The 22,996-nt window shown below is 44.5% G+C and overlaps 2 protein-coding genes and 1 pseudogene across 3 annotated transcripts; 1 reads left to right on the top strand and 2 right to left on the bottom strand.

The window, feature by feature from the left end:
* The first annotated feature begins 2,115 nt into the window (after positions 1–2,115).
* LOC136513782 (uncharacterized) lies at positions 2,116–10,302 on the top strand (annotated as a pseudogene).
* Positions 10,303–16,834: 6,532 nt separating this feature from the next.
* LOC136537571 (subtilisin-like protease 1) lies at positions 16,835–17,780 on the bottom strand. 2 transcript variants are annotated; one of them, XM_066529501.1, is made up of 3 exons: positions 17,531–17,780; positions 17,342–17,439; positions 16,835–17,249 (listed from the first exon to the last, which is right to left on the bottom strand). In XM_066529501.1, the coding sequence occupies exons 1-3, from the start codon at positions 17,731–17,733 to the stop codon at positions 17,173–17,175; spliced, it is 378 nt and encodes a 125-aa protein (XP_066385598.1). In that variant the 5' UTR covers positions 17,734–17,780; the 3' UTR covers positions 16,835–17,172. The 2 variants fall into 2 exon arrangements, with proteins under 2 accessions (XP_066385598.1, XP_066385597.1); XM_066529500.1 differs by having other exon boundaries at positions 16,835–17,238.
* Positions 17,781–18,021: 241 nt separating this feature from the next.
* Positions 18,022–21,822, bottom strand: LOC136514229 (ammonium transporter 3 member 2-like). Its single transcript, XM_066508218.1, has 2 exons — positions 20,798–21,822; positions 18,022–18,687 (listed from the first exon to the last, which is right to left on the bottom strand). Exons 1-2 carry the CDS (start codon positions 21,735–21,737, stop codon positions 18,176–18,178), a joined length of 1,452 nt encoding a protein of 483 aa, XP_066364315.1. The 5' UTR covers positions 21,738–21,822; the 3' UTR covers positions 18,022–18,175.
* Positions 21,823–22,996: the final 1,174 nt, after the last annotated feature.

Here is a 22,996-nt window from a genome sequence, read left to right as displayed (position 1 = left end):
ACATTAACCACACAGATGTTGACAATTGCATGGTGTATCAGGATGCAATTAATCCAGTCCTGGTTTGCTGTTGTTGGGACCCTAAGAAGTACTGTGCAGCCAAACCATTTTTTCGCATCCATGGAGATCTCACTGTCGTGGAAGATTGTGATGGTGTCCATCCGGTAGAAAAATGCCATCACTCTCTCCTGCAAAATAAGGAACAAAAGATTATCAATTAAGAAACACAACATTATATAAGTTGAAAATTTTAGTAGCACCTCCCCTATACTGAGAGGGTTCCCAAACCTGCAAGAAAAACGTCGGCACGAAGTCCAACAGCCACATTTCCAGCACAATGGCCCACACATCAACATTTGCGGCACGAAGGCCAGCAACGACATACATGGCACGACAGCCAACAACCGAGGAGGGAGGGGGGCGTTACCTTGGGTGGCGGTGGAGTCGGGCGACGCGGAGTCGGGATCACCTTCGTCTCTGGCTAGACGCGGGGAAAATGGCGTGGACGACCGCGGGGCATGACACGCGGGCGCGGGGGCATCACGGTTGTCGGCCTCTCCTTCTCCCCTCCTCTTCTCCCCTCCTCTCTTCTCCTTCTCCTCTCCTTCTCCTCCTCCTCTTCTCCCCTTGTCCTCCCTTCTCCCTGCTCCTCTTCTTCTCCCCTTATCCTCTCTTCTCTCTTCCTCCTCCTCCACCGCTCTGCAGAGCCGGGCCGGTGCACGTGGGGCTGGCCGGGAAGCATGGCTAGGTGGTGGCGGGGGTGGGCCGCTGGGGAGCATGGCCGGGGGGCGGGGATGGTGGGCCACCGGCGAGCGTGGCCGGGGGGCGACGGCGGTGCCCCACAGCGGGGCGAGGCGGGGCGGTGCGGGGCCCGACCAGGAGGGGCGGCGCGTCGAAGGCCGGCGGCACGGGGCCTGACCAGGAGGGGCAGGGCCGGGCTCAGGCAGCGCGAGGACGATGGCGGCGCTCGGTGGGGCGGGCCAAGCTCGGCTAGGGCGGGGGCTAGGAGGGGCTGAGGCGGGGGGGGGACCACCGGCGACGGCGGCAGCGGCGCGGGCAAGGTGGCCGGGAGCGTGAGAGCGTGAGTGTGTGAGTGTGGGTGTGAGTGTGAGTGTGTGAGTGTGGGTGTGAGTGTGGCCGGATGAGGAAAAGGGATGGGCAATTTAATTTATTGCCACTCTTACGGTTGCCACTCCTCTAGTTGCCAGCGTTAAAAGTGCTCCTACATATTTGCCACTGCATGCAATTCGCCTCCTACGAATTTGCCATTTTCACCGACGTGTCGTGCCAGATGGACTCGCCAGCATGGAAGGCAGCCTAGGAACCCTATTTGGGCGTGGCAAATGACCATACTGCCCCTCCTCCACCTCATGTTCTTTTCTGGGCCAGGCAAAGGACTGATCCTGAACTGAGAAGCCACCGACTCTACTCCAACTCACGCAGCGCCTTCTCCCTGAACCTCATGGCGGCGGCGGTAGACAAGCAGGAGGCGCCGGCGACCTCCCCGTCGGTGTAGCCAGGCCGTCCTCGAGTCGGGTCGCCACCCCCACTCTAGCTCCCGCCTCCATCCTCCTCTCCCCCATTTTTCTTCTAGCCGCGGCGGCGGTCAAGGCAGTGGCGGCAGTCAAGTCAGCGGCGGTGGCCAGGAAGGGGGCACAGTGGCAGCCACTTTCCCAGCCATAGCCGACGTGCTGTCCCCATTCTTCGACGCACGACGAGCAGTAGGTACGAATCGTACTCCCCTGAACATCATTTCGCCCAAATCTACTGAACCTAGGGTTTCAATCTTATTTTTGTTACATCCAATGTAGTCACACTGCGGTTATTGTTGATTCGTATGCATTAAGATGAAGGGGACTGGCTGCCCTCCTTGGTAAGTTCAAGCTTGCATGTGCTGTAGATTTTGGGATCCAGCAGTCCTTTCTTCTATATTTTTTTAATGTGCTTATGGTTCTGTCCAGGATTGATCCTGGAAATGCTTTTAGAATCCATGTTTGTGTTGATAAATACATAGCCACTGGTGATTATGATGACAGTGTGGAAATGGTTCAGCAAGAGCATGATGTGTGGTTTGATCTTAGCACCTAGTGCTCCCTGTCTAAGTTTGTGGAAGAAATGAGGACAAACATCATTTGGGGTAGGGATCAGCAGTTACTTGTTTGGGGTGTGGACAAAGATAGTGGGACAGAGTGGAATGTTACTACTGATGAGCAGTTCATGGAGATGATAGAGGCAAGATGGGATGAGAAGGAAATGGATGTGAACTGTGAGGTGCTTGACAGGGACAAGGAATCATCCAGACAGCCTAGATGGGATGCAGGAAAGGCAAATGTGCCAAATGAGCATAGTGTTCATTCCACATCCGGTGTAACAGCAAAGCAAGCTAATGCTCAGGCTAATGTTGAATGCACTGATGATGCTTGTAGCAGTCCAGACCATACTAACTTAGATGATTGTGGAATTGATTGGTCAGCTTACACTATATTACAAGAGGAAGAATTAGATGGGGATGCCACTGTCTTAGTAGATGAGGACAAAATATATGAAGCCATGGGCTTCAAAGCTGCAGATGATCTTGTAGATGGTGGTGATGGTCCAGCCGAGATACATGTGGCAGTCATTCCTCCTGAGTTGCAAGCAGAGATGGATGCAGCAGCTATGCTTGTTGATGATAATGCTGAGTTTGAGCCTTTGTATTTCTATGACAGAGATAATCCTGATATGTCTGTAGGCCAAATCTATCCATCAATGCCTGAATTTAGAATGGTAGTGAAACAACATTCTATAGTTAAAGAGTTTGAGTTGGGCACTGAAAAATCAGACAAAAAGAGGTTTAGGGGTTTCTGCAGATATGGAGGATGCTAATGGATTATTAGAGCAAAAACTCAGATTGATGGCAGTGTCAGGGTATAATACGAACTTGCCATTGTTTTTTGAATAACTTGCCATTATTTTTTGAATAACTTGCCATTGTTTTTTAATAAACATCTCTGTCATTGTTTTATATGTGAATTTTATATGTGACATTTGTCATTGTTCTTTTGCAGATACAAATAAACAAGAATACTCATACTTGTGCTTCTAGATCAAGAGTACTCAATAGGATGGCATCCCAGGCCTGGATTGCTGAGAGAGCAGTTCCTTTGCTTAGAGATGATCCCTCAATGGGGGCAAAGGCAGTCAGGAAGGCACGTGGTTTACCTTGAAGAGCAGAAGTGCACATGTAGGGAGTGGCAAGTTAGTGGCAAGCCTTGCTCACATGCTCTTGCAGTGATTACCGTTGAGAGGCAGCCAGACATGAGCAAATATGTGTAGGAGGCATACAGTGTGAAGAAGTTGCGATCAACTTATGCAGGAGTCATACCACACATAACTAACAAGCAACAATGGCCTAAAGTAGACAAGAGTTTCAAGGTTTTTCCACCTGTGGTGAAGGACCCTAAACCACTAGGTAGGACCAAGAAGAATAGAACCCTAAGCTGTTTGGAGAGGTCAGGCAAACCAACAAGACAAGTGACATGTAACGGCTACGGTGAACTTAGCCATAGAGCAACTAGCTGGAGGTGTAGCCTCACAGGGACCAAGAAAAGGTATATTACATTTTCACTTCCTTTGTTTCTTGTCACACTTAATTACTAACTTTCACAAATATTTGTGTACAGGAAGAGGACCAAGAAGACAGCAACAAAGCTTGGAAGGAAGAAGCAAAAAACTATTGAAGATTCAGTAGAAGTGGGAGAAGAAACACCAAGAGCCAAGAGCGCAGCAGCTAGGAATGAAGTAGTAGTGAGAGAGGAAACACCAAGAGCCAAGAGGGCAGCAGCAAGGGAGGCAAAGGCAGCGGCAAAAGCAGCAGGAGCAGCAAGAGAGGCAATAACACAGCTGCCATGTTTGGCTCTTGTCCTAGTAGCAGCATCAATGGAGGCAGCCCCACCATGCCAGAGGTTTGTTGCCACCATTGACTTGACAAAAAACCATAAATACAAATCTAACTATTTGTTCAGTGTAGGAGGTTGGACTTGGAGGAACTAGTGGGATTGGAGATAGTACTAGCAGCTTCTCCAAAGAAAATGACACTAAGGAAGAAACAACTAGCATCCAAGGTGAAGAAATCCACACCAACAAAGGCTGCCAACTAAGGCTTCCAGGTTGAATATTTTGCATGCGTGTTCTTTTCTGGATGGACCTGTTATGTATGGACATGTATAACTAATGGCTATCATGTGCCACTACTTTAACAAAACTATTCAGTCATGGATCAAGGACCTATTTTGTATGGCCATGTACCACTAATGGTTGTCATGTGCCACTGCTGTAAGAACTAATGTCAATGACCGTGGACCTTTTATGTATGGATCTATGCATGTTGTTGGATCAGTTATGTATGTTGTTATGGTAATTTGTGGTAGTTTGAGCTTGCATTTTTCAGCATATATGCACCATGTTCTAGCATGTATTTTTCACCATGTTCCATATACATGTTCCATCAGTAGTACACAGGAGGAGTGGGGGTGAGAGAAGCTGCGAGAGTGCTGTGGGGTGCCTCTGACCCAACCGGGACTAGCCTGGGAACAAAAGAAAAGGGCGAGGGGCAGGAAGGTCATTTGCCAGGCCCAAACAGGCCTCCCAGGCTGCCTTCCATGCTGGCGAGTCCATCTGGCACGACACGTCTGTGAAAATGGCAAATCCGTAGGAGGCGAATTGCATGCAGTGGCAAATATGTAGGAGCACTCTTAACGCTGGCAACTGGAGGAGTGGCAACCGTAAGAGTGGCAGTAAATTAAATTGCCCAAAAGAGAGAGGTGAACAGGCTAAAGTCGCATCCATCCATCTCCCGTGCTTTTCCCTTCTCCCTCCCATGTTCTCTCTCCCTCCCATCTCTCTCCCTCCCGTCTCTCTCCCTCCCATGTTCTCTCTCCCTCCCGTCTCTCTCCCTCTTGTGTTCTTCCCCTTTCTCCCTCAACAAACCCTAGAACTGGAGAGTGGAGACAGCGGGCGATTGGAAGCCGACGCGCGATGATAGGATTTGCGGCTGCGACGAACCCTAACCACCCGTGCATGTCCAGTGGTGGTGATGGAGGCGCCCTTGATGGAGGGACCAGAGTCGGGCACGCCGATTTGCCACACTGGTGCGGCAACGATGGAGAACACTGCTCCTAGGTAATCTTTCCTCCTCCTTTCCCTTGTTTAATTGTGGTGACCACAGTTCCCTTGATTTGGTGGAATCGATTAGCTGTGCATGTATACACTTTGATTTGGAGTTTGATTTACTGCATGGTAGGGATGGGATGTTTGTGCTAGAGGTTAAAGTCCAAGGTTTTGCTTCCAAAGATTCTGCTAGTAGGAATCACCAAAGTTCCTTATTGTTAGAAGGGCTCTGTTTTCTTTCCTTAAATTTTGTTCTGGAAATCAAGGAAAAAATTGTTTCTACTTATACTTGCTCCTAGTGTTGTTGTAGTGCTCTTGATCTAGAAAGATACCAATACTTCCAGTGACACCTTTTTAAATGTATATTTTCTTATACTGCAAAGGTAATGACATTTCAAAATATGGATTGTGATAGGCCAAGAAGGATACAGTGGACAAGGTTTGTGAAATTGTGAAGAAGCAGCTTGCTCTTCCTGACCACACTAAGTTTATGGCGAATCCAAATTCTCTGAACTTGGCGCGGATTCACTGGACACGGTAAATCACAATATTTCTTGCTGATGCCATCTATATAGTCACTTTTTAAATGATTTTGTGATGGAAATGTATGGTTGTTAAATCCGTCAATAAACTTAGCCTAATGCAACTACATTGTCCCATTTTTTCTTTTTCCTGAATAATTAGATAGACTGCAAACTGTATGTAAGCTATGACCTATCCACTTCATACTTGGGAGTTAGGAACTTTGATATAACCACTGTACTCCATACTTATGCCTTCAGGACATTGTCAGCCAGTCTGTAATTTGTATTCCCTATAAGGACCAAAGAAGCGCTTCGAAAGAATGTTATGCCTAGTATCACAGATAATGTGTACTCCCTCCCTCCCTAGATGAATCAACTTCTAGAGTTGTCATAACTCAAATCTTTCTTGACTTTGACCAATTTTATACAAAAAGGTACTAACATCTCTGACAACAAAAAAACATAACATGAAAATATATTTCATTTTGTATCTAACTATACTAATTTTGTGTCATAAATATCAGACTTTTTCTATCAAATTCAGCCAAACTTAATAAAAAATAGACTTAGGACAACTCTAGAAATAGATTTATTTAGGCCGGAGGGAGGGGATCTAATTTGATAGACGAATGCTTGCTCTTTTGGATATTTTTTTCCTCAAGATTTTACTAAAGGTCCTTCCAAATTTGTCACAGGTTGAGATTGTCAGCAACCGGTAAGTCCTTATGGTCTCTAATCCAGTTATTAAATGTCTCAGCAATGTTACTAGTTATATAGTCACACTTAATTTCTAGATTGAAACCACACCTGTACCATTAAGTGCTGTAGCATCTACGCTCAAATATACCTCCCATTAAGTGCTGTAGCATCTACGCTCAAATGAGGCCTACAACCTTCCAGGAATCCATCAATGCATGGTTTCAGGGCACAGAAAAAATGGTGGAAATATACCTCACCATCTACCTCAAGAACATCAATCTGAACGACACTCCCAGGACTCCGCTTCATCACCTCGGCCTTCCACCTAAACAATAGCTCAAAGCTATCTGACCATTTCCCATAAATCTCTTCAAGAGCTATTTTTTTACCCCGCTGTACAGTGTCATATCCAATTATACACCTATGTATTGGGTTTGTCTCCAACCTCGTTTTCAGTTCCTTGGTACCAATGTTTGGTTCAACTCTAAGGATATCCATAGCCCTGCTAGCTACCCACTTGCAACTTGGAGTTGTAACCTGCATCCTCTCACTAGACACACATTCATAGTTTATCAACTAACACGGTTACCTACAAAAACAAAAAAAATATTAAATTACATAACAAGATGAATGATTGAATTAAGTGATACAAAAAAAATATTTTACCTCCACAGTAGCGACTGCCATCCAGTTTCGACCCATTTATCCTCCAAGGACAAGGGCCCGTCGATTCATCACCAGACTTGCAAAAACCCCTATATTTCTTCGTAGTTGACTTCTCTACTCCTAAATGGAACTCCTTCTTGATGGCATATGTCCGCACTGCCAGCTTGAACTCTTCCATTGTTAGGGTACTAGTGTCCCAACCTCCATTGATGGGTTGTTCTTATCATATGAAATGATGATCTCACCCGGTACAGGCATCATTAGTAGGAATGGTAGCACCATCAACATCTTGACCAAGCTCATTATTATTGCCTTCTTCATCCATTCGACGATCAGATGCTTGTGTAGGTATATTTGGTGTGCCCTCATCTCCCAATCCCAATAGCTCACATATCTGACTCTCACTCATAAGTTCAATTCGAACCTTCATCATCAACTGTCTCAACTATCTGTATGGTAGACCAATCAACTCTTTCTGTATTTTTGACATCATTTACTAGGGCTAGGGCAGCAGGCCCCGACATTGCCTCGACGTCCATGGCAACCGCCCCAGTGTGGACATCTTTGGCTGGAGGCTCTTCCTCCATGGAGGGCAGATCACCGGTGTGGGCGAGGGAGAGGGCCGGCGGTCTTCATGGCGAAGCGGTAGGTGCCGGTGTTCTCACGTAGGAAGGAGGAGCATCGGTGTTCTCGCGACTGCGTGTATACGGAGTAGATGAAACGACGGAATCTAGAATAGATGAATCGATACATTGCTAGCCAATTTCTCTTGCTGAAGGGTAATAGGATCAATACGAAAAATACATGTATTTTTAGATGACAAAAGAGATTAAAAAAGAAACAAAATGTCATTAGAGCTTATTGTAATTGTTTGGAGTCCTATTTTGGAGAAACAAACGTTAGGAGTCCTATTATAGAGAAACACAACGTTTGGAGTCCTATAATAGCCAATTTCTTGATTGTAACTGACTGGCACTATTTCATGAGGTAATTGGTATTATCCGAAAATCCTCAAGTCAAAATGAAGATATAAATGATTACTTGCCAGCATTTGGTTTTGGTGCCTGACGAGGTCTAGCTTTGGAGGATTTATTTGCTTTAATTTTGACTTTATGTCCTAGCAGATCAGTAATGTTTGGGCTCCTAAGTAAACTGCTAACTCCTTGAACAAACCCAGGACTGGTCATAGTCCATTCGATTGACTCAGTAGTATCTCACATCCCACACATAGGGAGCCCCTTCTTTTTACATACAAATAAAAGAAGGAAAATTATTAGGAACGACAGATATTAATCAGGAACATGCATCTAAAAGTTTAAGCATCAATGTCTTGGTGAGTTTCAGAATTCAGAGTTCAGTTACTCGGATTTGCACAATATTTCATTACTTGGGATGCTTGATTAGTATATTGACTTTACTTGTATCTTTCTAATTATTCAAAATGTTTTTACTTATATAGTAGATGACGATCATGATTTCTGATATGTGTATAAACCAATATACTGAGAAATAATCTTTGATATCAATGTTATCAATTTCGCCACACCTAAATTTTTTTCCTTCCTCCGCCACTGGTCCATGTCCTCCATTAATAGCTTTATCTTGCGCCATATCTCATACTTGTTCTTGCTTTATCTACTGCAGGATGGGTCGCAAGAAGGTGGTTCGCCCTGAAGATGAGTCGGGTAATGGAGATGCTTCTCTGCCTTGCCCCAAGAGAGCGAAGCAGCCCACTGCTAAGCCTCCACGCAACAAGCACAAGGTGTCAGCAGGACATGGCAAGAACTCCTTCCGCAAAGCAGCGGATGACTTGTACTTGCCCAATGTGGATGTCGAGTTGGTTCCTATGACTGAGCAATTGTTCACCCATCCAGGCGATCGGCGTTTTATGGATGACGTTCATCCGCCTCGCCCTAAGGACTATTTTAGCAACCAAGGAGAGGTCTTTGGCAAAAGGTTTGAATGTCCATCTGAATCTCGAGATGCTGCTTTTCATGATCCTCGCTTTGGGACTATCTTTCAGCTAGACTACTATGATTCAGTGATCCTTTCCAAGAGTCAGCCAGTGGTTTTATAGAAGTACATTGATTGGGATCATTGTGTCAAATTGGGTGATCCTGAGATGACTAGAGCTCTTGAAATGTTGGAAAGGCGTAATTTCAAGAATCTCATGACCATGCAGTATCCATGGAGCAATGAGGTCATTGCACAGTTCTTTGCTACTGTTTGGTATGAGAAGGCCACAGCTGATCATTATGGTTATATGCATTTCTCCATTGAAGGTCAGCCCTATTATGTCTCTTATGCTCGCTTTGGCAAAATACTTGGATTTGAGTTTGATGACATAGACAAACATCAGCTTAATTGCAACCCTCACCGTGACATTGATCTCTCTTTTGCTTACAATGAGGATGCTACTGCCGATGACTTCTACACCAGTCAACAACATGAGAAAGGTTTATCGCTATTTTAATTTGTTGGTCCAGGCAAACTTTGGTTCCCCAGATTGGTGGTGCTTCAGTGATTTTATCTTCTATGGGTCCCTTCTTGAAAGCTTTTCAGGAGGGTAATGAGGAGGATTTCAGTGCTTTTGGCTTCATTTATAGGCAGATTCAGTTGACATCTTGGGATCCTAAGAAGTCATGTACTCATGCTCCCTATATCATGAAGATGATTGAGGTAGTCACTCAGAAGGAGTTCATCAAAGAAGTGAGCCATGAGCCTTACCAACCTGTGAGAATTAGTGAGACAGCAAAGAGGAGAGGCCGTAAGCCCAGTCAACCTCGGCCTCAGGCTATGCCTTTGCCTTCCTCCTGTGCCATAGCTGCAGCTTATCCTGAAGACGTCCAAGGTCTTCTCTTATAGGGTATGCGCTCTGTGTTTGGGATGTCCATGGCCATCTATGAGGCTAACAGAGAGCACCATAGGTTTGTCCAGGAGGAGCTTCACCACGCTGAGGTCCAGCGCAAGATGATTGCCGAGCACGTAGGTGTGACTTTGTCCCCCAGTTCGTCCTCTACCTCCAGCACCTCAGCAGCCCGAATGGTGGAATCCGTTGTTTCAGCAGTCTTTTGTGCAGCCACAGCAGACACAGTTTGACACCGACGAGCAGCCACAGGCCTCGTCCCATGTTCAGCAGGGTGTTGGTGGCAGCTCGTCCTCTGGATGGGCTTCCGCCACCTATGGTATAGCTAGTCACTTCTTCGGCCCTGCCTTCGATGTTCTCTACTCCGCCTCCTATCCTTCTACTTCTGGTGGACAGTAGCCCGGTGAGACCCAGGAGGATGACGGTGTCAACCCTTCTACTTCCGGTGGACATCAGCCCGGTGAGACCCAGCTGGATGACGGTGTCAACCCTTCTACTTCCAGTGGACAGCAGCCCGCTGAGACCCAGGAGGATGACGGTGTCAACCACGACGAGTGAGGCGCACGTGTTCTTCAATGACATCTTTCTTTTTGGTGCTTGACGCCAGAGGGGGAGAAAATATATGTTTGGCCTCATTTATCTATATGCTATTTATGTATGGACCTTGGACTTGTATCATGATCTATATCTCTTGTTGACTTCTATCTATATTTTGGGCTTGTATGACTATATATTGTGATGAACTATGTGTGATTTTTAGTTGGTACTTAATGGTTGTAAGGACATGTTAATGTTAGTTTGCTTATCTAATATCATATCACTTGTGATGGTGTATGCCTTCATTTATTTGTTGTGTGATATTCATGTCATATGCATCACGATTATTTTTGTGACACCTTTGCACACCTAGAAAAGCATGCATGTATATGATTTGTTTCCTAGCACTTTCACTAAAATTGTGCATATATATGTGGCCTTTTATGCCAAATTGTAGATTCAAAACATATATGCATATATTTAGGGGGAGCTTGTCATATCCAAAGTGCCAAATTGTGAGCTTTATATGTGTTGTTATCAATCACCAAAAAGAGGGAGTTTGTAAGTGCAACAAATCCTATTTGTGAGTTTTGGTGAATATAATGACAAAGCAATAAAGAGCTAAGGATGTTTCGTGAGATTTTCATTTAATCATCGATGTGAAAAGTCCAAATGAGAAATGGGAACCCTCAATTATTACTTCAAAGCTAGTAAGTCATGCTTCAACTTGAGATAATTTCATTTTATTTTAACTTCTCTTGATCAGTGATAGGATGCCGTACTATACAGAGGCTGGGATCGAAATTATATCACTTGCAGGTGTCCTAAGTGCTCAAAAGATCAATTCTATTTTCTCTAGACACCTTCCTAAAATCATCCTTGACTTATATTTTCTGGTCCAAGCTAGCTTAAAAATTCTTCTCAGCCGAAAATTCCTTTTCCTTCAACAAGAATTTTCGAAAGCCTACTCCTTTGAAATTTCTTGCTTAGCCTCCTTAAATTTCCAGAGCACCCCTCTCTGTTGAAGACCGCAAATTAACAAGGAATTTTATCCCTACCAAGCAAGAAATTCAACAAGAATTTTCGAAAGCCTACTTCTTTCAAATTTCTTGCTGAGCCTACTTAAATTTCTAGAGAACCCCGTCTCTGTTGAAGACCGTAAATTAACTGGAATTTTATCCCTCCCAAGCAGAAAATTCCAGTGCGGTAGTCTTCCTGGTTCGCTGTTTTATATTCATTTTGGCAATGCCCTTCTTTCTGGCCTTCTCACTTGACAAGCGTCATGCTAAGACCTCCTTTACCATTGCCGTGCTGCTACAGAGCCTCTGTTGCTAGCTAGCTGCTCCTGCTTAATTTTATCCTCTCTGTGTTTATTTATGATGAAAAACACTGTTGCGTGGTAACGACCGAACTAGTTCAACGGCATTTTAATAGAGTTCGTGGCATTATCTCTGCGAGTATATCTACTCAGTTACAGAATATATAGCCAATGAACATACAGTATGTTTATACCAACTCCAACACCAATAATTTATTCCATATATATATATAGTTATTAATTACTCAGTTCTAGAATTTTACACCAGAAAGCAACCAACTGCAAGAGTTAAACATATACATCCACATGCTAGCTCCTATCTCTACCAAGTATATATATCATACATATCAGATTCCATTTGCCCAAATTTCAACACCAGCAAATTAAGCAGTTGAGGAGCTCACCTACACAAATAAACAACAAGTTAAGCAGTTTGCTAAATCATCTTGTTCTACAAAAATCACAGGGCATATTCAAAACTCACATTAGCATTATTTTGTGTGTACTTGCTATTTTCGGCGTCTTTTTGCCATGGGGCCATCCTCCTTATGACCATCTCTTAGGTATGGTGTTAGTTTGCTCGCCGAAATCTTAGGGAGGATGGAAGTATCGAAAGGAGGGATTTCATTAGATTGATAATTGAACTCTTCCTCCTCCACTTGATTTTCAACTCTGACAACCCGCTTCTTCCTAGGGAGAACCACTCGTCGTCTCTTGTTTCTAGTGTCACGCACATAGAAGACTTGGAAAACCTGACTTGCGAGTACAAATAGAAGCTAGATCGAGTAATTAAGCATGAGCACACACCCTATTGCATAGACCGAGATAGAATTAAGCACACGGATTCCATCACACAGTTGTAATTTGATCATGATCACACAATCCCAAAAATTAATTACAATGCTATTATTAGCAAATTTGGTCGCTGCTACCTTATCTATCGAGCTGAGCTGAGCACACGACCCAGGCAGGACCGACGCCTATGTGGTTGTTGTCGGTGGACGGACCATATGCCAAGAAAGGAAGCCCTGGGATCGAGAGCAGAGCTGAGCTGAAGCGGACCAGATTTGGCCAGTCGGTGGCCTCAGCTCCACCCTCAGCGAAAGAGTTGATTTGGCTTTATTTTCTTCACATATCACAATGAATTAATTAGCTGAATCACCTGCCATTCATCAACCGGGCCGAGTCAGCTCAGGAGTTCGGACACCTGCAAGTAAACATCGATCGATTCACTGTCTATACAAGCTATATGTCGTGCTAACTTGACAAATTAATAGAGAGCATTCACAACATGCATAGCATGTGGTAGTAGTGTGCCAATGGAAGTACCTTTATACTCTACTGCTCGCTGATCTGTACATGCTCCAATGTCAAGGATCGTTCAAAGAGTTAATATTAATACCACCAGATCCAAGGTTTAGGTAGGCCCTGCCCATTCGAATCAAGAAACATATTAATACCAAAGATGAAAAGAATAGATCCCGCTGCGTATTATACTGGGTTAATTAGAAGTCTCAGATCGAGGTCAGAAATATATGTTTGCAATTAACCTCCACTAATAAAAGCCAGCCACATCATCACGATCCATTTCTCACCACTTTCAAGATCAATGAGAGGGAAACAGAGTGAGTTTTTTTTGAGCTGAGCTTCAGTTTCTGAAAGGGCCAAATAATATAGATATGACCGGTCAGGTTATTATCAAAAGCAAGAAAAGGCCAGGTAGATGTCTGGGTTTTAGGCATCCGACGTCACAATTTGCTCGAAACATTCTCAATTTTTATCATAGCATCTACATGCGATAACATGATGCCCCGACAAGTTTTGTGATTTTCGGACTTTGTTCGAATTTTATATGATTTAAATACACTTTTTCCATAAGTACCTCATCATGTTACGTCAACAAGATGCTCGACATTTTATGTGAGTTCCTAGATACGGCCTCAACATACACTAAATATTATGAATATCATTTTTTGAATCACCAAATTCTATTATTTCATACACCTGCAGTTCAAATTTGAAGTATGCAAAAAAAATCAACGAAACAAAAAAAATTAACGAAATATACCAAAAAAGTCAAAATTGTCCCAAATTTGAACAAGGAATTTTAAATAATGTGAGAATGCCTCACAAAAAAAATGGGGCAAAAAAAACAAAAAAAATTCTTCCCCGAGTGCCTTCCCTGGCACTCGGCAAAGGGCCTCTTTGCCGAGTGCCATGACAGCGCACTCGGGGAAGCCAGCCTCTTTGCCGAGTGCCAGCGAAGGCACTCGGAGAAGAAATTTTTTTTAACGGCGTGGGCGGATGTGCCGTCAAGTAACATTTTTCTTTGCTGAGTGCCGCTCTTCCCCGAGTGTTGCACTCGGGGAAGAGGGCCTTTGCCGAGTGCCGCTCTTTACAGAGTGCTAGGCACTCTGCGGCACTCGGCAAAGCCTCTCTTCTCTGAGTGCTATTCGTCCCCGAGTGCAACACTCGGGGAAGATTGGCTTTGCCAAGTGCTCGATTTTTGGCACTCGGAAAAGCCTGCGACACTCGGGGAATTTTGCCTCTCCCGTAGTGATTGCTTCCCAATTTGACTGTAGTTTCAGATATCTTTGGAGTATGTGGGGGCATAGGGGTATCCCATTTACTGTTATCCTGACTGTATCCCATTTCTTCATAACAATCCAAAATCAGTGCAAAACTGGGAACCATCAGGAGGACACGAGGCTGAAATTGGTAGGAGCCTTTTCTTGTATCCCGTCTTTAACCAGGAAATTCCTGGTGGGATATCCATCTCAAAGAGGCCCATATATAACATGATATGCCTTCAGCCCGGCTTGAGATGCATGCATGAACTCAGGCACCTGATAGCATCACCCATGTCTTGCACTCTCGCTAGGTTGATTGAGCCAGCTCACTTTAACCGCTAGGGATGAAAATGGTACGGATATTTTTTAACTGTATTTGAGACCGAATCCATTTAGTGAGGTTCAAATTTGTCCGTATCCGAGTCCGGATATTCAACATCCGATACCATATCCGTATCCGAATACTCAAATAGTGCCAGGGGTTCTCTAAGGAACCTAGTGCTATCTGAACCATACCCAACCGTTTCTGTCCCTGCGTAGGCAGAACTCAGAATTCATGCTGGATTCTATTGGAAGCCTCACATTGCCCTCCACGCTCATCGATTTCCTTTTTTTAGGTAATGGCTCATCGATTTCCTTGTTTCATGTTGGAGTATGTTATTGAGTTATCATATTATAGTGGGTTGGGTCATGGAGGAATTGAAAAATTGTGGCAGGGATTGGAGTATGCATATGCATCCACGAGCGGTTTAGGTGTTGATATTTGGCATAACCTTCCACGTCGCCTGCAGGAGGACGAGGACCTGGACAGTGACATGGATGGAGAGCTCAACGACTGAGCTTGATCGACTGGTCTTTCATAATATTTTGCTTAGCTTCTGTTATAGTTATGGGTCTTGTAATAAGGTGCAGTCAGAGATGCCACGTGTGGTCTATGCTTTTTCTTATGCAGGCTCAGATGGAGAATACATATTTTTTTTCTTATATATATATAGAGAGAGAACTACTACTCTGCAGCTGGCTATAAAATAACTTATTCTATAGCCACTTTGAGTTACGATAATTATGATGCTAATTTACATGGTTATAGTAACTCTTTACTAAGTGGTTTACTGTATTGTTACGGTAAATATGCCCATGTGTTATAGTAACATAATTATCGTAAATATGTATTCACTTTATCGTAAATTAAGTATAAAAATTATCGTGAATGGAGGTGGCTACAGAATAACTTATTCTCAGAATAACTTATTCTCTAGCTAGAATAAGTTATTTTGTAGCCACCTCTATTTACGATAATTTTATATACTAATTTATGATAATATCAATACATATTTACGATAGTTGGTTTACTATAACACATGAGAATATTTACCATAACGTTATAGTAAGCCACTTAGTAAGGAATTACTATAATCTCATAAATTAACATAGTAATTATCATAACTCAAAGTGACTACATAATAAGTTATTTTATAGCCAGCTACAAGGTAGTGTGTGTGTATATATATATATATATATATATATATATATATATATATATATATATATATATATATATATATATATATATATATATATATATATATATATATATATATATATATCCCCATATCCCAATGTGTTATAGTAACTCAACTATCGTAAATTTGTATTGACATTATTCAGTAGCCAGCTATCAAATAAGTTATTCTGTAGCCACCTCCATTTACGATAATTTTATATACTAATTTACGATAATATCAATACATATTGACGATAGTTGGGTTACTATCACACATGGAGATATTTACCATAATGTTATAGTAAACCATTAGTAAGGAGTTATTATAATCTCGTAAATTAATATAGTAATTATCGTAACTCAAAGTGGCTACAGAATAAGTTATTTTGTAGCCAGCTACATGGTAGTAGTTCTATATATAGTAAGTTATTCTGTAGCCGCCTCCATTTACGATAATTTTATATACTAAATTACGATAATATCAATACATATTTATGATAGTTGGGTTACTATCATACATGGGGATATTTACCATAATGTTATAGTAAACCACTTAATAAGGAGTTACTATAATCTCGTAAATTAATATAGTAATTATCGTAACTCAAAGTGGCTACAGAATAAGTTATTTTGTAGCCAGCTACATGTTAGGAACAGTCTTAACTCTTAATCATGTGCGGTGCACTGTTCTTCCCGTCGCGCGTGGTCCGCCTTCCCATCGATCTTCCCCTGTGTATTGTGGCACATGCATGTTGACATCGAATCTGGAAACACCGGCAGCAGCACACTGTTGGAAGGAAGAAGTGTTCTTCGATTCTCGGCACATCAGCTCCGTCGTGTGGAAGCGGTGTGCAGACGATATGGGAGTGGGAGAAGCCGCCGCCGCCGCTTTGATCTCAAAGCAGGTGCAGAGACGGCATGGGAGTTGCCGCAAGCAGATCTTTTGGACGGTTAGACGGGGTTGGTGATGGGAGGATAGGCCAGGAGGGGAGAGGGGTCAAATAGCCTAAATGCCTAATTAATTTTTTTTCTACAAGGCACAACGCTAGGTAAAACATTAGACACCATGAGACATCTAATATAATATAACATGGAGGTGACTCCATGCAACACAACGTATATAAAACAAAAACATATAAAGTTTTACCAAACTAAGGTTGCATGTGCACGATACCGCATATAACACCAAGACAGTGTATACGCGTTTATATGCTGGCTTTTTGTGTTGTACAAGGTTTATTGCAAGCAACTAATCACACGCCCACAAACAAATTCAAAGATGAGATTTATTTTAGGGTTGGCGATGGATGCGCTCGTTGGCTGCTGGAAGAAAAGCGGGATTAGCTGACGCCGTCGAACTTGCTGCTCATCAGAGACAAGGTCGCGCTCGGCAGCACCCGGTTCACCTGAGGTTGCTCTCCATCCACAAAACAAGCAATAATCAGTGATGATTCCTGCCGTGGTGATCCATACATACATAAATAAACAGATAGATAAAAGCATAATTACTCTTGACGGCCTCCAGCTCCGGCGGCGTGAGCCTCGCCGAGAACCCGCTCATGACGTTCCTGTAGTTGTACAGGATCGCCGCCTTCGCCTTCGCCTCACTGCACATCAGATAGATCATGCATCATGGATCGCGATGAGGTTTCCGTTCCGACGATGCATGCATTCAAAGATCGACGGCGGTGCACGTACCTTCCGAGGGCGGCGGCGAGGATGCCGAGCTGGTACGCCTGGCAGTCGACGCCCGTGGGGTGTGGGTCCACGTAGACGAGGTAGTTGGCGGCGTGCTCTGCCTCCGCGGCGCCGGCCTTGCCGCCGGTGGCGGCGGCAGACGCCTTCACGACGGCGAGGAGGAGGAGGACGAGGGGTACGGTGGACGCCGCCGAACGCTTCATGGCAGGATGGATGCGCGGTAGCTAGCTAGTTTCGTTCAGCGAGCCGGCCAGATAACCGATGGATCTGGGAGATGCGTGCGTGTTATAGCCGCGTTCGTGAGGACGGCAGGAAATGCCGCTGCTGCACTGCACTTACGTCCTCCAAAAATAGGAACCCCAAGATAACAATCTGCCAAATTTTTTGAAGATCTGAATGCAAACTTCTTCTACTTTGATGATTACATGCATGCTTGTAAATTCACATGTCTCTCATCTGTAGTAAGTATTACAAGGATAAAAAGGAACGTATTTTACATGCACAAGCCACGTTTGATTCAGAAGAAGAAAAACGAACAATGCCTAGTCACGGATGGTCATCAACGCAATGCATTCATGCCATGGATGGATGGAGCAATATACATGATCGTCGAGCAACACTAACAATGCACAACTAGCAACTAGTTCAATTCGGGGTCGTGGACACGGGCGCGACAGCGGCGGCGCCGCGCGGGCCGTGCTCGGTGACGTCGTAGAGCTCGCCGTCGCCCCAGAGCGCGTACGCCTCCTCGCCGTGGACGGCTTCGTCGCCGACCTCGAGCTTGTCCTCGGTCATGCGCAGCGGGACGACGGCGTTGATGGCGACGCAGATGATCGAGGTGACGACCACGTTCCATCCGATGATGAAGAGCGCCCCCGCCAGCTGCTTGCCGAGCTGCGCGCCGCCGGCGGCGCGGCCGTAGAAGGCGCCCCGGGAGTTGGTGACGGGCAGGAAGAGCGCGCACAGGGTGGGGTCGGCGAGGAGCCCCGTGAGGATGCCGCCCAGGAGCCCCGCCACGCCGTGCGTGTGGATGACGCCCAGCGTGTCGTCCACGTGCTTCAGCAGCCGAGACCGCTTGTGCAGGATCATCATCGTGTACCAGGGGACGCTGCCGGCCAGCACGCCCATCACCATGGCTGCCCAACCCTGCACCAAACCTGCATGCATGCACACCGTACCGTCAGATAGATATCTACTGCATATGGTTGGCAAATTAAACCAAGTTTACATGCGTGCAAGAAAATCGTCATTATTACAGGAATTAGGCGCAATTATACTTATATAATGCCGACAGCAGACAGTGAAGTATGAACGTCGCAATTGACAAACAAGTTGCGTTTTGTTTTCCTTTCGGTGTCATAATTTAATTGTAACTTTGTCCACAAGTAGTAGTGTGCAAAGGAAAGGTAAAAAAGAGACAAGATTTGACTTTGACTTAACTGATAAGTACTGACTGACAAAAGCAAGTTAAGCAGGTACGACAAACTGGCACACAAGAGATTCCTGATATTCCTGACGGAACTGTGCGGCTCAGTATTTTATTTTTATATATGGCCGGGTTTAGTTCCAAAAGAACTTCCAAAAAAGTGCTACAGTACCCATCACATCGAATCTTGCGATACGTGTATGGAGCATTAAATGTAGACGAAAAAAAACTAATTGCACAGTTTGGTTGGAAATCGCGAGACGAACGTTTTGAGCCTAATTAGTCCATGATTAAACACTATTTGCCAAATAAAAACGAAAGTGCTATAGTACCCAAATTCTAACTTTCCCTCCAACTAAACACAGCCTATGTCTACCACTCACATCAAGGGAAAAAAAAGAAGATTCTGTGCATACTCTCTGCATATGGGCGTTGCATCGCATTATTGGAGCCTCAATTAGTATAATAACTACAAGCTTAGCGTCATTAGTTTATACATAACTATTATTAGTTATTATCTGTACGAAATAGTCAACTTGAAGCGGACCAACGGCTAATAAGAAACCTGATCAGGAGATTTGAGTTAGGTGCACCAGCAACAGAGGTCACCATGGTAATTGTACCGATCGAGCCATCCTTCTATAAGAACATCTCTTGTACTCTCCTTCGTTCCAAAATATAGTTTGTTCTTATATCATACTCCCTCCACTCCAAATTATAAATTATTTCAACTTGAGAGCAAAACATATCAAATTTGACCAAAATTATAGAGAGAATTACACACATTTATGACATCCAATAAGTATAATATAAAAATATGATTAATGAAAAATCTAATGATACTTATTTGGTATCATAAATGTTGTTATTTTATTATATAGATTTGATCAAACTTGAGATGCTTTGACTCTCTGACTTATAATTTGGGATGGAGGGAGTACGTCATCTATAGGTAATTATTATTTTTTTGTAATTTTGATTACAATTATATTAGAAAAAATATCAACACTTGCAATACCAATTAGATTAATGTGTACTATTAAGGCATATTTCATGTTACATCTAACAAATTAAAACTAATAATATATGCTGTTGCGTTCTTTTTCTAGAAAACTCTGTCAGAAAAAACTAGGCAGACAAGTTTCACATTTTTGAAACAACAAAAAAAAAGGAGTACTCTACTAATACTGCATTGCTGCCGCATGCAAGTTGCTTCATTGGTACTTAGCCACACCATGGTAAGACTGTCTTCAATAAGAAACTCATATAGGCACCTAAACCTAATATATATTGAACCTTTTGCCTGCAGCGCTATCTAAATGACGAACGTGTCTTATATTTTGGGTGTTGTTGTGAGAGATATCCTAAACGCAATGCAAATGCATATCATACGTCGGCAATGGCGGTGGCCACATGCATGTCCGCCTCCCGTTTTGCTGGGCACCAAAACCATTTTTTGAATTCAAAGTCAACCATTCAGCGCCTGCATACTAGTCTTGCTTAGCCAGGACATGCATCGTGCATGCATGCGTATCCACTTGTGTAGTCGTCAGTCTTAATAAGAATCTAAAGCGACGTGCCCGCCACACTCGGAGTCGGGTGTTTTTCGAGGATTTCTTAGCTGCGTTCGTTATCTAGGTATAGTTGTAGATTTGTTCGTATACCGTGTGTGTAAGGTGTGGCGTCTGTGCCAAAAAAAAAAAAAAAAAAGCGAGCACGCGGCTACGTTCATCACACCAACACGTATCTCCTTGTCCCCGATCGAGGAGGAGAAAATTTTAAAAATTGGCAGCACGAGAACGGCGCACGCAGATCATCAGAGGCAGGGGCGATGGGATCACCTGCGGCGGGCGTGATGCAGACGAGTCCGGTGATCATGCCCTGGACGGCGCCCACGACGGAGGGCTTCTTGAAGAAGACGACGTCGAGGCAGGTCCAGACGACGAGGCTCACGGCGGTGCAGATGTTGGTGTTGAGCACCGACATGGACGCCACCACGTTGGCGGCGTACGGCCCGCCGCCGTTGAACCCGGCCCACCCCATCCACAGCAGCCCGGCGCCGGTGAGCGTGAACAGGATGTTGTTGGGCGGGAACCGCTCCCTGTCCTTCTGCGCCCGGGGACCCACCCAGTAGGCCGCCGTGAAGCCGGCGAACCCGGCGGAGAGGTGGATGACGTAGCCACCGCAGTAGTCGATGACGCCCCACTGGAAGAGGAACCCGCCGCCCCACACGGAGAAGGCGCCGACGGTGTAGGAGAAGGTGAGCCAGAGCGGCACGAACAGCATCCACGCCGCGAAGCTCATCCGTCCCAGCAGCGACCCGGCCACGAGAATCAGCGTGATGGCCGCGAACACGCACTGGAAGTACACCACCGTCGCCATCGGGTACAGCGGCTCCGCGGCGGGGGTCTCGGTGGTGGTCCCGCCGGCGAAGTAGTGCGCCGTGGCGGGGAGGTCGGCCTGCCCCACGAGGTAACCCTGGTTCAGCGCCGGGCGAGCCTTGCCCCACAGCGGCAGCAGCTTGTCGCCGAAGGACATGTTGTAGGCCCAGGTCACCCAGCAGATCCACACGGCGGCGAACGCGTAGAGCGCCATGAAGGCCGAGTTCACGGCCCACTTCTTCTTCACCACGCCGCCGTAGAGGACCACCAGGCCAGGGAAGCTCTGCAGCCCCACCAGCGTCGCCGCCGTCAGCTGCCACGCGTTGTCGCCCTTGTTCAGCCAGTCGGGCGACGCCGCCGACGTCTGGTACGCCAGTGGCATCGTCACGGACGACGACATGTTGCCGACGACCTCGACGACGACGACGACTCTCTCCTCTCGCTGCTTATTGGAGTTAGTTGTGAAATGAAGAAGCTGCGGACTCCCCAACCCACGGACGACTTGGCAGCTATATAGATAGAGTGCCTGCGGGGGTGGTGAAGTTAGTGGCCAGCGTGTGCGACTCCAATCTCTAGAGAATATTGCTGCACTAATAAATTGTTTTAAAATTCTCTTTTTTAAAAAAAAAACAACTCGAAAAGATGAAGCCAGAAAAAATAATTTTACCACTCTGGGCTTCTCCACACACCATAGCAAGTGCTTGTATTTTCTGAAGTTACTCTAGAATTTAACGAAGCTATCTATTTTTACAATAGATGACATATCCATTGGCAGCGAGACGGCTGTACTGCGTCCCTGTTGTGAACGTCTGTGTCTATTTGATGTAATTTGAAAAAAAAAAAACTCAAGAGGAGATTCTTGTGTCCGAAAGGGTAGTAGGGAGAATGGAATCTTTGGGGGCACTTCACACGGGCGTTTGAAGTTTCTTGGAGCTACAGTACAGTTGAGTAAGTTCGTTGCCTGTCGCTGTGAAGGGTAGTGTAGGTCCATGACCATTTGCCAGCTTTTCAGACTTTTCTGCGTGGCTACTAGCGTTGATTTTTTGTTTTGCAGGTCAGGTCATGTGTATCTCCAAAGTAAAGGAAGATTCTTTGCCAGCTACCATAAAAACTACTAGTGGCAGGTGTTTTTTTTTTCTTTTCACACAATCAACAGAGTTTTGATTCCCTCTGTACTATATTATATTATTATATTTGCAGCTTGCATTGTTGTAGCGAGCTCATCGGTGGTTGCGTCACGCTGGTCAGTAGGTACTTCGAAGCCTACCGGCTCGGTTCGCTTCGTCGGAAAAAAAATAAGCTGATTTATTATTTTCAGAAAAATACTGTTCTAGCTGAAAAAAAAATAAACTGAAAAAGACAGATTATAAGAGAAGTGAACCTGACCTTTATCGCTAAACTGAGATTCTTCTGGTACAGCGCTACAGTGTACCATCTGAGAGGAAAAATATTATCCTTTTGGATTATTTTATACTGAATATGACTAATAATATTGTACTCTCTCCAAGAATGGTCTTATAGGTTTAGTCAGATATAAATTGTTGCAAGTTTCGCAAAAAAAAATAGTGATATCAAATTAGTACCATTAAATGTAATATAGTTTCATAGTATTATCTATTTGCTGTCATCAATGTTCATATTTTTGTATACAAACTTAGT

The sequence above is a fragment of the Miscanthus floridulus genome, chromosome 2, assembly GCF_019320115.1.
Source record: "Miscanthus floridulus cultivar M001 chromosome 2, ASM1932011v1, whole genome shotgun sequence".
Lineage (NCBI taxonomy): Eukaryota > Viridiplantae > Streptophyta > Magnoliopsida > Poales > Poaceae > Miscanthus > Miscanthus floridulus.
Note: the sequence above shows the minus strand (reverse complement) of the source record. Positions and strands in the feature narration are given on the sequence as shown.